This window comes from Camellia sinensis, chromosome 3, assembly GCF_055761805.1.
Source record: "Camellia sinensis isolate YWXY chromosome 3, ASM5576180v1, whole genome shotgun sequence".
In the NCBI taxonomy this organism is placed as follows: domain Eukaryota; kingdom Viridiplantae; phylum Streptophyta; class Magnoliopsida; order Ericales; family Theaceae; genus Camellia; species Camellia sinensis.
In genome coordinates this window covers 7375566-7388469 of record NC_138963.1, presented here as the reverse complement: position 1 = coordinate 7388469, position 12904 = coordinate 7375566, and the positions used below count along the sequence as shown (strand labels likewise).

Genomic DNA, 12904 nt, shown 5'->3' with positions numbered 1-12904 from the left:
CACTACCACCACCACTATCACCTCTTATCCACCACTTTCACCACTACTGCCATTTCTATTTTCTACCATAAAAAATTAGTTCTTGATTTTTAGTATAAAAAAAAAATGAGTCACAAAAAAATGATTGACCACAAAAAATTAACTTTATTTTAATGGAAAATATTATCCCTACTTCTACCAAATAAAAAAAAAAAAATTTTTATTCATTAAAATAAATATGAAACAAATAAATTTTCAACCTTACTAAATGTAAAAAAAAATAAAATTCATCAACTATAAAAAAATTTTATTTTAATAAAAAATAGTTTTTTTAACAATTCTTCCGTTGCCAAAAAAAAAAAAAAAAAATCATTCTCCCCCTCCCCCTTTTTCCATTCCCACTCGGGTTCTCCTACCCCCCCCCCCCTTTTTCCATTCCCACTCGGGTTCTCCTACCCCAAACCCAAAATCCCCAATGTCAAAAATCCCTAATCCCTTCCCCCTTTTCCATTCCCGCTGGTTTTTCCCCCCTCAACCAAAAATCCCCAAAAAAAAACCCTAATATGCACACAGCTCTCTCATTCCTCTCATTTCATCTCATCTCATCAGTCTCTTTCTCACACTCATTTTCATCTGCACAGATCGACTCCACACCGATCAAACTCGCAAGATCGACTCCTCACCGATCGACCTCACTCTCTCATTGCACCGATCGATCTCATAGGTAAGCTTCTCTCTCTCTCTCTCTCATCTCATCAGTCTCTCTCTCACTTCATCTCAAGATACATCGAAGAAGAAGAAGCTAGCACAGCAATGGTACAGAAGAAGGGAGCAAGTAGGGTTTCTGAAGATGCAGAAGAAGAGTTGGCTCGAGCACCCTTACAGGCCGTCCTCTTGGCCGATAGCTTCGCCCAGAAGTTCCGCCCCATCACCCTCGAACGCCCCCAAAGTAATCTCTCTCTCCCTCTCTACATATACATATATATATGCATGTATGTATATCTGTATATGCAGATTTATGTTGAACTATTACTATACCATTGTGATTGTGATTGTAATTTTTGGATAGTGATGTTGAGCTCTGATTTAATCAATTTTCTTTTAGGTCTTTTAATGAATAGAAAAATTGTAGTAAGTAATGGGTTTGTAGAATTTTCCAACATTATTTCTTAAATAATTGAAGAATTGGTTACTGTTGCTAATTATGCTGGTATTGCTTAAATTTATGTGTGGCAAATTTATTCAAGAATTTTAAGCTATTTATTTTCATGGTGGCGCTCATATTATGGTGAAATTTCACTTATTTTTACTCTAGTTTTGGAAAATTATACTACCTTATTCCTTCTGATATTTTTACCAATTTTGTTTTCTCGTTTAATTTTTTAAATTTTGTTTCTTCCTTCCTTACAAATGTAGATATTTTGGTTCCTTGTATCAGTGTGCTTATCCCAAAAAAAAAAAAAAAAAAAAAAAGAATAAAATCAAGGATGCATACTTGACTTTTTTGAATATTGCAATTCATGTTTAAAAACTTTTATCATTTTGTGGCGACAATTATTGCGTTACTTGACTGTTTTTCCGTGTTGAAGGTACCATTTGCATTTGTGGACACCCCTATGGTTGATTAGATTGACATGTGGTATTAACAATGCATTCTTTTGGACTTGTTTATTCCTGCTGATGGTAATCTTTCTTATAATGCCAATTCTTCATTGACATACAATTTTTGCCATTGAAGGTACTATTACCATTGGTCAACATCCCTATGATTGATTACACCTTAGCATGGCTTGAATCAGCTGGTGTTGAAGAAGTTTTTGTCTTTTGCTGTGCTCATTCCAGGCAAGTGATTGATTATTTAAATAATTCCAAGTGGTTCGGTCAACCAAACTTTACGATCAAGACAATAGAATCTCACAATTCTGTTAGTGCTGGAGATGCATTGCGTTTGATTTATGAGCAGAATGTGGTATGTCAAGATCTCTCCTCGTAGTTATTCATTTTCATTTTTTAGTTCTTTTGGGGCATTCCATCAGTAGTTTTGGTTTAAAAATTCTATCAGAAAAGTGAACATAGTTTCTTGTTTCTTTTTTAGGGGTTTTAATGTTCTAGATGTGACATTACAAATGTTACTTATCAAGGGGGGGGGGAACCCTTTTTCCAATTGAGACAAAGAATTTGGTCTCTCTTCTCAAAAATCAAAATAAAATTAAAAAAACCCTTTGTCCAAATGTTACTTCTCAAAAGGAATTTTTGAAGGCAATCTTCTTGGAGTTTTACGGTGTGTTTGGTTTGGTTTTGGTAGATAAATTTTTAAAAAAGATTTTGGGGAGAGTTTAGAATTTTTTTTGATTTGTTTGGTTGTATATTTTGGAAATAGTTTTGGAGTATGGGAGTTTGGGATGATTTGATGTTTTGTTCTCAAAAGCAAAATAAACAAGGCCTTAATGTTTGGATTTTCTTTTTTCTCTTTTCTTTTTTTTAAAAAATTGAATAATGATTGCCAAGAGAAAAGGAAGTGAAATAATGATCCTATGTCGGATAATTGTAATTGCCTGAGAGATGGTAGAAATAACTTTGCGGGAATGCATATGTGTGGGATGGCGTAATTCTGATGAAACATCACTTGTTGGAATTCGAAAAATTCTCCTTCAGGTTTATGACTTTGCACCCCCTTAAATTGAGAATATGCTGGGACCTCGACATTGTTAATGGCTGATGAATGAGATTGACAATGAAGGTAATGTCACCGTTTTGATATTTTAATACATTTGTGCCTTCAGTGAGGCCTTTTATTTTGCTAGATGTTGGGGGTCACATGGTTGTATACTTCCTTAGTCAAAGGAGTTTTCTTATATAGAGGATGATTTTGGATGAATTTTTTCTTTCGATGCACTCTTTTTTTTCTTCCCGTGTTTTTCTTATGGTCAATTTGTATAGCCTTCATGAAGTAGAAAAACTATAAATATTTAGGTGTTGTCTTTTTTGTTGGATTTTCTTATTGAAGTATTTGCCTAGAGTCCTATATATTTGTTTCTTCAAAATGAATCTGTAGTTTTGTGATGATTTTGGATGTGATACACTGATTAAGGCAGCTTTCTTACATAAGAGTGTTTGTCTCTTGTAAACATCCTCTTCTTCTTCATTTTTGTTTATTTATTTAACATGTTATTTAACATGTTTATTCTTGTAGACATCCTCTTCTTCTTAACATGCATAAGACAGCTTTATTCTTGAAAATATGTTGACAGATCAAAAAAAAAAATATCTGACCAGCTACTGTAATTCGTTTTCCAATTTAATATGAGGTGACCTGTCACTCATAATCATCGATTGTCTTCTCCCTTCAATTTTTTGATGCCAAGTAATTTGATTAATTTAAAAAAGGCCTAATCATTATGAACTTTTTGTTTTCTGAACAAGATAATATGCATGTGTGAACCAAAAGATCTTTACTTGATTTTTAGAATACGAGTGTTGAAACTGTTGGCAAGTTACACCAGTTTTTTCAATTTCTGGTTGATGTGATTTTCTCTGTGAGTATGCAGCCGAAGGACTGGTTTTTCGTAATAGTGTTTACTGGATACGTTTTGATGAAGAATTTTCTCAGAAGGTAATTTTTTTTTGCCTCATACATGTAGATCTTTGGGGTATTAGTCATTATCATTTTCATTTTACCATTGGAGACACTATCTGACAATTAGGGATTATTTCTGTTTTTGGGTTCAGAAATTTAAATCTTCAAGCCCCTTTGGTATAAAGTACAAGTTCCACCTTGAGGTAACCATTCATTTCTCTGATTTCTGTGTCTGTGTGGCATGTGTATGATATCATTAAAATTGATAATAATATAACGAATTTGTAATGAATTCGAGTAATAAAAAACCTATTTATTTGTTTGTTTGTCCGTTAAAAAACCTATTTATTCTCCATCCCAATACTGCCTGGGCCAACCCATTTTGATTTATGAAACACCAAATTGCACATTAAAATCCAATTATGAAAGCAATTTAGGTAACTGTCTGTTCACATATATGCAATTCCAGACCCAATTTAGGTAACTGTCTATCCCTTCTGTCTACTTAAAAGTGGTCATCTCTTCTTTTAAACACGGAAATGGTGGTGTGAAAAAGCCTATATAGCATAGAAGGCAAAAGTAATTTTGTGTTGGTTCTAGGTAGTCTTGCAGGGATAACTGTGGTTCTATCATTTCATATATTCCCTATTAAAATTTTCTTATATAACTCATGTCTTTGCTATCAATTTTTATTAGCCACCATTTCAGTTACTCTTAGAGGTCAATTCTTTAATTAACCTTTACATAAACTAGCATCGACATTAATTACGTAACCCAGTGGAAATTTGTGAAATAAGCTGCATGACGCTTGAGTGCGTAAAACATGACTGTAGGAATGAGATTTTGTTACATATTGGAACCCAAAGGCAACGCATACTGAGCCCTTGCCCTTTTTTCAAGTTTTATGTACCTGGTAGTTAACAGTAGAGCCATAATTGTGTCCACACTGAAACCTTTTCTATGGAACTGATTTGGTGCTTATGCATTTTTCAACAGACTTGATGTTGGTTTTTCCGGGAAAAGCACTGCTGTTGTTTCTACTGGCTGTTCATCTAAAAGGTTCTTGTCTTCCTTCTTTAGAGGATGGGTCATGGGCATTATATCTCAGTTAGAGGATGGCCATTTCTACTTGGAAGACGTCACTGGAGCAGTTGAAATCAATTTGTCTAATGCAATATCTTCTACATGTTTATATTTTTCCCTTTCGAAAGACTTATTGTTTGTTTTGAATGCTTGGATTTGGGCTGCCCTATAATCTCCAAAACCGAAAGTTCTCATTGTAGGCCTTTTTAAATAATGGAAAATAATGCTGAATTTTAGATTTTATTTTATTATTATTTTTTTTTTTAGGATTTGGGTGAATTTTATAATTTAAATATGCTTTTATGAACATGTACAGTTTAATTATTCTTTGTAAAATATTGAATTTGATGGTTTGATCAATTTTTATTTTTATTTTATGTTATGATGTTTTTGTGAATGGAATGTAAATAATCAGCTCTTAGAGGAAAAAAATAGAAAATTTTAATATTTTATTAATTTTGTTATAGGTTTTACTTTTTGCGACGACATTATACTGTCACAAAAAATAGAAATTTTATTATTTAAAATAAAAATTTTATTATTTTTTTAATATTTTTTGCGACGGCATTAACAGTCGCAAAAAATAAAAAATTTCATATTTTTTATACTTTCTGCGACGGCACACACCGTCGCAAAAAATAGTGTTTTTTTTAAAAAAAGACTATTAGCGACGGTATTTTTTGCCGTCTCAAATAACATTTTTAGCGACGGTAAAATAGGACCGTCGCAAAAAAGTTAAGAAATTTCAAACGTTATTAGCGACTGCACGGTGCCGTCGCAAAAAGGTAAAAATGCCGTCGCAAAATATTAGCGACGGCACTTACCTTCGCAAAAACTCTTTTGCAACCCCTGCAGTTGCGACCCTCCTCTTGCCGTCGCAAAAAGTCATTTTGCCGTCGCAAAAAGTATTAGCGACGGCATTACGAGTATTAGCGACGGTATTTTACCGTCGCAAAAAGTCAATTTTTTGTAGTGATAGGAGCCCCTGTTTTGCCACACGTACCCCTTGTCCTGTATTTGGATAAAAAAAACATTTAAGAAAATTTCTAGAAGTGAAAAGTGAGAAAGTAAAAATAATAATGTATGTCGTCTTTTTTTGGAGGGAAACTACAATTCAGTGATATCAGAAAAAAAAAATACAAAAAAATAGTAAATATTATAAAAATTAATAATTAAAATCATAATTTTTTTTTATTAATATGTCATAATTTTATTACAAATTTTGAAAAAATCCCTTGGTTAGAATAAATTATTTCGAGATCGTGATGATGCATCCACATCCACAAATCAAAGGACTTTAAAATATTTGAAAACATGTTTAAAATGTGAAGGTTGAGGCGGCTGCCCCTACTGTCTCAAATAATATTTGAGCACATTTATGAGTTCAATTTTATTCGCACTTGTCAAAATGTTCAAACAGAATATAAGTTTTATTTAACAAATTTTATAATTTAAAAAAAAAAATTAATACACCTTTTAAATGTGAGGTTTACATTTTTGAACCAATCAAGTTTTATGTTTTGTTCACATACTTCCAAATGTGTCAACAAACTTATTTTGCACATTCATCTAACATATCAAATATCATTATTAAATTAATAACAAATATAATTAAACTAATATAATTTTAACACGAAATGATATATAAAATATAGTACATAGATGTGGTGATTCTAACACCTATACGAAGAAGTCAACAATGCCGTCGTACGGTTGGTCAAGTGGGCACATTCATGCAATGTAAACTTTCCGCAGGTGGACGAGGTGGACTGCTGGTTCTGTTGAAGTTGGGCTGCCGCTAGTGATTTACGTATTGTCTTGGGTGTTATTTTGTGTTTGCTGTTCTTTTTTTGGCTTGTGAGTTGTGACTTGTGCTGGTAAATAATTGTATATGTTTTTTTGGTGCTAATTTAATTGAGATTTTAAGGTTATACCGTGATGCTTTTTATACTTTCTTTTTCTTTATTGATATAATTCATATATTTTGTATATTTGATTTTATTAATAATAAAAAAAATTTACTGGAAAAAAAAAATATATGTAAACAAAATTCAACTCTCATGTTGCGTGGATGGCCGGGAGATTAAAGAATATTCAGAAATCCATTATTTCCTTTTAAAGATAAGTACATGCATGCATATGATGACCTCCTATGCAAGACAAAACGAGCATGTGTGCATAATTGCATTAATTAAGGATAAACGATTTTTTTTTTTATCAGCAAAAAGAAAACTTTATTAATGAATAAAGTAAGACACATGTAGAAATTTATATCAATAAAGAAGGAAAGTGTAAAAACATCAAAATTAACCTTACCAATCCCAACTAGGTTGTAGGGGTGTGCATAATACCGCCGAAACCGCCAAAACCACACCGAACCGCACCGTCAAGGCAAATTCGTTATTATTTGCCAATCGAACCGCTGATTTTTGGTAAGAAAAATGGCAAATTCTAGTGACACTTTTATCAATTTGCCAGCTTCTATTTTTCTTCCAAACTGCACCGACCCGCACCGCTATTAAATCATGTTTTATAAGATTCTAAAAATTCTTTTTTACTTAAGTTTGCTTGTTGTTCTATACCTTAGAATATAATATTACATTACTGCACGAAGGGAATTCAAGATGTCAGTAATCCAAAATAAAGTTGGATTGCAATTCACTTTTCAATCTTTTTTTTTTTTGGCCATGTTGCAAACTTGTATCAGCTCACTTTTCATTCTAAATACTCTGCAACAGTAAACAGTTTCAATCTATTGTAAACCCTGAATGATATTAATTTTATGTATTGTATTTGATCATTGTACCTTCCATAGATGCTTGTAATGAACTGATGGCATAGTTATTGATATTATCATGTTGTTGCTACACTTGTTACATTAGAAGAAAGCTTCGCAAGATGCTTAAAATCACGGTATCTCTCGTCTTTTTTTTACTCTTTGATTTAAGTTTTGTAACTTGAATTATATTTTTTATAAACCGCCAATCCACTCGAACCGCTAAGGCAAATCCGTCAGTATTTGCCAACCGAACCGCCGGTTTTTGATAAGGAAAATGGCAAATTCTAGTGATACTTTTATCAATCCGCCACCCGCCATACGGTTTCTATTTTTCTCTCAAACCGAACCGACCCGCACCGCGCACACCCCTAGTAAGTTGGCACCGATAAGGTAGCACAATCCTTTGCTAGCACTTAACCCATGATTGGTAAGGAACCAATCAAAAGAACCAAAAAGAAAAGGGAAAAAACAACAGAGAACCAACACCAATTAGAGCAACACACTTAGCAACCTTAACAATCCCTAACCAGCAACATTACAGCAACAGGCCAAAAGCAGACTTGCTTACTGAGGCCTTGTATGAGCAACATACCACCAGCATCCAACAGCATTAGCATCCAGTTGCATAGAGCAGACCAGCTTCCTATATCAGCTGACCTCTGAACTACAACATACAGCCTATCCATTTGCAACCTCCACTCATCCTCATACACCAACAGACCTCCAATGCCATGCAACAGACTAGCAGCTAACCATAGCATATACCAGCAGGCCCAAACAGCATAACAAACCAGTGGCAACATAACATCAAGACTATGCAAACTGGAGCAATCTTCCCAGACCAAAATCAGCCACAGCAATAACTCGATCAACCAACAATGAGCATACCCACAGCAACAGCTTTATCTTCATCAGCAGCTCAGAACCTCTGTTATCAAACCAAGGCTCCGCAACCAATAAACAGAACAAAACAACCCCAACAGTAACTCTGCAGCAACAAAAAATAACAGCATCTAGCATTTGCCCGATACCAAGAATAACAACACCCATTAGCAGCAAGCAACATTAGCAACTAGGTTCACTCCAATCCAGCATCAGACAATTAAGGATAAACTATCAATATGTATTAATAGTTGAATTTAATTCTTATCAAATCTTATTGAAAATAAATCTTAGTAAAATTGTTGCTAAAAATAATTTTTTTTGACTATTTTTTCATGTCGCTAAAAATTAATAACTAGTGACTTTTTTGTCACAATTTTTATAAATTGTTGCTAAAACTTACAATTAGTAATATTTTTTTGTGATGAAATTTTCAATCTGTCCCTGAAATTTGAAAATTAGTGAAATTTTTTTTTGGTGATATTTTTTTAAACTGCTGTTAAAACTTATAATTAGTGACATTTTTTGTGACAAAAATTTTAAAGTGTTGCTCAAAATGAACAATTTATTGCTACATGTAATGTCCCAGTTTATTGCTCATAATCTAATAATATTCAGAATAGTATTGCATATCATGTGCACTTTTCCTTACGTGTGTATATTAGACTGACTTTTTAATTTTATTGATTTAAAATTAAATAATGGGATTCATTATGTTATGTTATTTTTTCAAACACAAGTAGACGTGTGAAACATTTTCAAAAAATACCAAATACATAATAATAAAAAGGAAAATATTTTTTCCCCCGAATTTGAGCCCCCCCGAATCAGATAGAAGAGAAGAGAGAAAGAGAAGAGAGGGAAAGAGGAGGAAGAGAGGGAAAGAGATGGCAGCCCCCCCACTCGCCGTCGCCTCTGCCCGATCGTCGCTCCGCCATCGCCTTGTCGCAGCCCCGCCGTCGCCTCCGCCTCTGCCTCGCAGCCCCCGCTTCTGCCTCCGCCTCCGCCCCCTGCCTCTGCCTCCGTCTCTAGCCCGATTTTGTTGGTCCCTCCAGTCCAGTTCTTCTTCTTCTTCTTCTTCTTCTTCTTCTTCTTCTTTCTCATTCTCTTCTTCTTCTTCTTCTTCCTTCTCAAAAACGACGAAAACGACGTCGTTTTTGAATTCGGAGGGATTCGGGGGGCTCAAAGTCAAGCTACCAATCACTTCTCTAATAAAAATCCTGGATTCCGTACAAAATTGATATACGGAAAGTGTATAGAATATGGCCTTGCACATTGTCAAACCTTTCAGCCCACTATACCAATCAAATTAACCAAACCTAACAAATCCTAAACTTGTTAATGAGTAATGTTAATATGTGCGAGGGATTCTCTATCTCTAAATAATTTTATCTCTTTATTCTAATTTACTTATAATTATTGAATACATTACAGTGAATAAGAGTTTTAGAAATCAAATACTTTGGTCATTAAAAGTGAAAATTTTGTTACAAAAGACATTTAGCGACCAATTTCTATGGTCATAAAGATAGCCGCTAAAAGGAAGTCTCGAAAAGTCAAAAATAAAGTTTTTAACAACAAAATTTTGAAAATGTCACTAATAAATAAACTTTTAGCAATAAAATAATTTGATCTCAAAATGATTTATTTTTTGAGACAAAAAATTTGGTCCAAAAGGATAATAATTAATTACTAATGTCTAATTTTCGTTACTAAAAATATAATAACAATACTTTTCACAACAAAATATTTGGTCACTAAAAAATATTTTTGTCCCTAAATTTTTGTCTCTAAAATCTTAATTTTTTGTAGTAATATGTCTTGAGATTTTCACATCTTGAGATTCTCACATGATCCAATGGATGTGAGTGAATTAGAACAAGAGAATATGGTTATTTGGAGACAGAGGATCCTTGCACTGTTAATATTATTAAATTTTTGTATCAAATTCATTTATTATTTTGATGTGTCATAAGTGCATTAATGTTCATGAAAACTTACATATTATTCATGTATTGGTAATGCAGTTCTGACACATCAAATAGTAAGTAAATTTGATAATCACAACATTTGAAAAATTAATGAGAGGCCTGAATTTAATTTGGGTATGCTAAAAATAAATTTAGAATGAATTTGAAATACACATTAATTTTTGTACATATCTCTACAATAATGCTACGATTAATGAAAATCTCAGTCAATATATTTGCCTCTATCGATGCGATATCTTTTTTCAAATATTTTTTCCACTCATGTGGCATAATGTTGGGTAAAAAATCTAGAGATTCCTTTGTTGAATTTTTGTTAGATTGTGATATGAATTAAAAATTTTAAAAAGCGTATATATTGTGAAAGAAAAAAATTATATAAAAAACCAACTTATATTTTATTCATTTTTTTTTTTTTTACCTCTACAAGTTTGTTCTTGAATTCTTGATCCAAAACACAACCTCAATAATTCACAGGTATTAGAACTCACTGTAGAGAAATGAGAAAATTCTGGGTGATTTGGTACAAAATTGGCATCAATTTTCTTCTATTGACAGCAAGGCAAGACTAACCAGAAAATGAGAGAGATATTCAGGTGTAGCATTAATAATTTATTTCTTATATATATTATTACTATATGGTTGACTATTAGTTCCAAAGCATCCGTTTTTGTAAGTTAGCCAATTGACATATTTATTTATTGCCGTAAAAAAGGTGGATTACAAAAAATTAAGGTTTTAGAGACTAAAAATTAGGGATAAAATTATTTTTTACTAAAAAATTTTGTTGCGAAAAATGTCGTTATTATATTCTTAGTAACAAAAATTGAACATTAATGATGAATTACTGTCCTTTTGGGATCAAATTTTTTATCTCAAAAAATAAACCATTTCGAGACCAAATTATTTTGTCCTTAAAAGTCTATTTATTAGTGACAGTTTCCAAAATTTTATCGCTAAAAGCCTTATTTTTGACTTTTTGGGACGACCTTTTAGCGACTATCTTCATGACGATGGAAATTGGTTTCTAAATATTTTTTGTAACAAAATTTTCACTTTTAGAGATCAAAACATTAATCTCTAAAACTCTTATATGTTGTAGTGGTGAAAGTTTAGATTTGGGGTGGGGGGTGGTTTAGTTTAAAATCTTTAATATTAAGATTTTATAAGATAAAAAATATATAATATTTTTATAATAGTTCGGATTCCTCAACATTTTTACAGAGAAATTTCGACATAGAGAAATTTCAACAAAAAGAAATTTCAAATTTTCAAAAGAAATTTTTATCTCGTCATAGAAAAATTTGTTACAAAGAAATTTAAAATTTCTCTATAACAAGTTAAAATTTCTTTAATAATATTATTAAGGTATCTTAACTAATAGAAAAAAATATATTGAACCTGTCCTATCAAAAGTTAGAGAGATATTTCATTAATTTTATTTTTTTTTATTTATTTATTTTTTTTTTAACCTGATACAAAACAAAGCAAGGAATAAATATGCTCCATGTTAATAAATTTTATTGACTAAATCTTTATGGATGAAGTTTTGAATTAGGAGTTTTATATATATATATATATATATATAAATTGTCTTATTCTCTACCGTCATTAATGACTCGAATGTCCTCATTAAAATTATTGTCAAAAAATATCTTTACTATTAAGATTTTATAAAATAAAAACTATATAATATTTTTATAATAATTTGGATTCCTCAACATTTTCATTGAGAAATTTTAGCATAAAAAAATTTTAACAAAGAGAAATTTTAGTTCTTTAAAGAAAAAATTTAGCTCGTCACAAAAAAATTTGTCATAGAGAAATTTTGAAATTTCTCTATGACAAGTTAAAATTTGTCTAAAAATATTATTAAGGGATTTTAACTAATAAGAAAAAATATATTGAACCTCTCCTACTATCAAAAGTTAGAAAGAGATATTTCATTAATTTTTTTTTGTTTTTTTTTTTAATATTTCATCTGATACAAAACAAAGCAAGGAATAAATTTGTTCCATGTTAATAAATTTTATTGACTAAATCTTTATGGATGAAGTTTTGAATTAGGAGTGTTTTTATTATTATTATTTTTTTTTAAATTGTCTTAGTCTCTATCGTCATTAATGACTCGAATGTCCTCACTAAAATTATTGTCAAAAAATATTTTTACCCAAAAAAAAATTTATGTAAAAATTATGAATATTTTTGTAACTAGTCTAATTTTTAATTTTTTGAGGGGAAAAAAAGAAAAAAACAGAAAATAGATTTTAAAAAACGCCAAACAAGGTAAATGTTTGTGGGAACTTATAACTCGCTACATATATAAGAATATCTACATGGGTGGTTTAGCTGAATTGCCCTTTTAATAATTTATAATCACAATCTAAACCAGTACTTCCTCATCTTCATGATAATCATTTCATTTTACCTTATTTAATCTACTTGTATTGTTTAAGTTATAGGCAGATTTACAACGAATGGTCTAACACAAGATCACAAAAAAAAAAAAAAAAAAAAAAAAAAAAAAAAAAAAAAAAAAAAAAGCCCATAAAAGACTTTTTCAAGATGCATCAAACAAAATCAAAACCTCTTTAAGAATGTCATCATGAGATTGAG

The 12904-nt window shown here is 31.3% G+C and overlaps 1 protein-coding gene across 2 annotated transcripts; it reads left to right on the top strand.

Moving 5' to 3' along the window:
• The first annotated feature begins 426 nt into the window (after nt 1-426).
• On the top strand, nt 427-4999 carry LOC145822310 (uncharacterized). Of its 2 annotated transcripts, XM_082918990.1 has the most exons (6): nt 762-928; nt 1569-1618; nt 1718-1948; nt 3528-3592; nt 3709-3759; nt 4553-4999. In XM_082918990.1, the coding sequence occupies exons 3-5, from the start codon at nt 1745-1747 to the stop codon at nt 3737-3739; spliced, it is 300 nt and encodes a 99-aa protein (XP_082775116.1). In that variant the 5' UTR covers nt 762-928; nt 1569-1618; nt 1718-1744; the 3' UTR covers nt 3740-3759; nt 4553-4999. The 2 variants fall into 2 exon arrangements, with proteins under 2 accessions (XP_082775115.1, XP_082775116.1); XM_082918989.1 differs by lacking the exon at nt 1569-1618 and having other exon boundaries at nt 427-928.
• Nucleotides 5000-12904: the final 7905 nt, after the last annotated feature.

Coding starts and splice junctions, on each gene's coding strand:
- LOC145822310 (XM_082918989.1), top strand. CDS start 830: ATGCAGAAGAAGAGTTGGCTCGAGCACCCTTACAGGCCGTCCTCTTGG. Junction 929..1,717: donor CACCCTCGAACGCCCCCAAA/GTAATCTCTCTC, acceptor TTGCCATTGAAG/GTACTATTACCATTGGTCAA. Junction 3,593..3,708: donor ATGAAGAATTTTCTCAGAAG/GTAATTTTTTTT, acceptor TTTTGGGTTCAG/AAATTTAAATCTTCAAGCCC.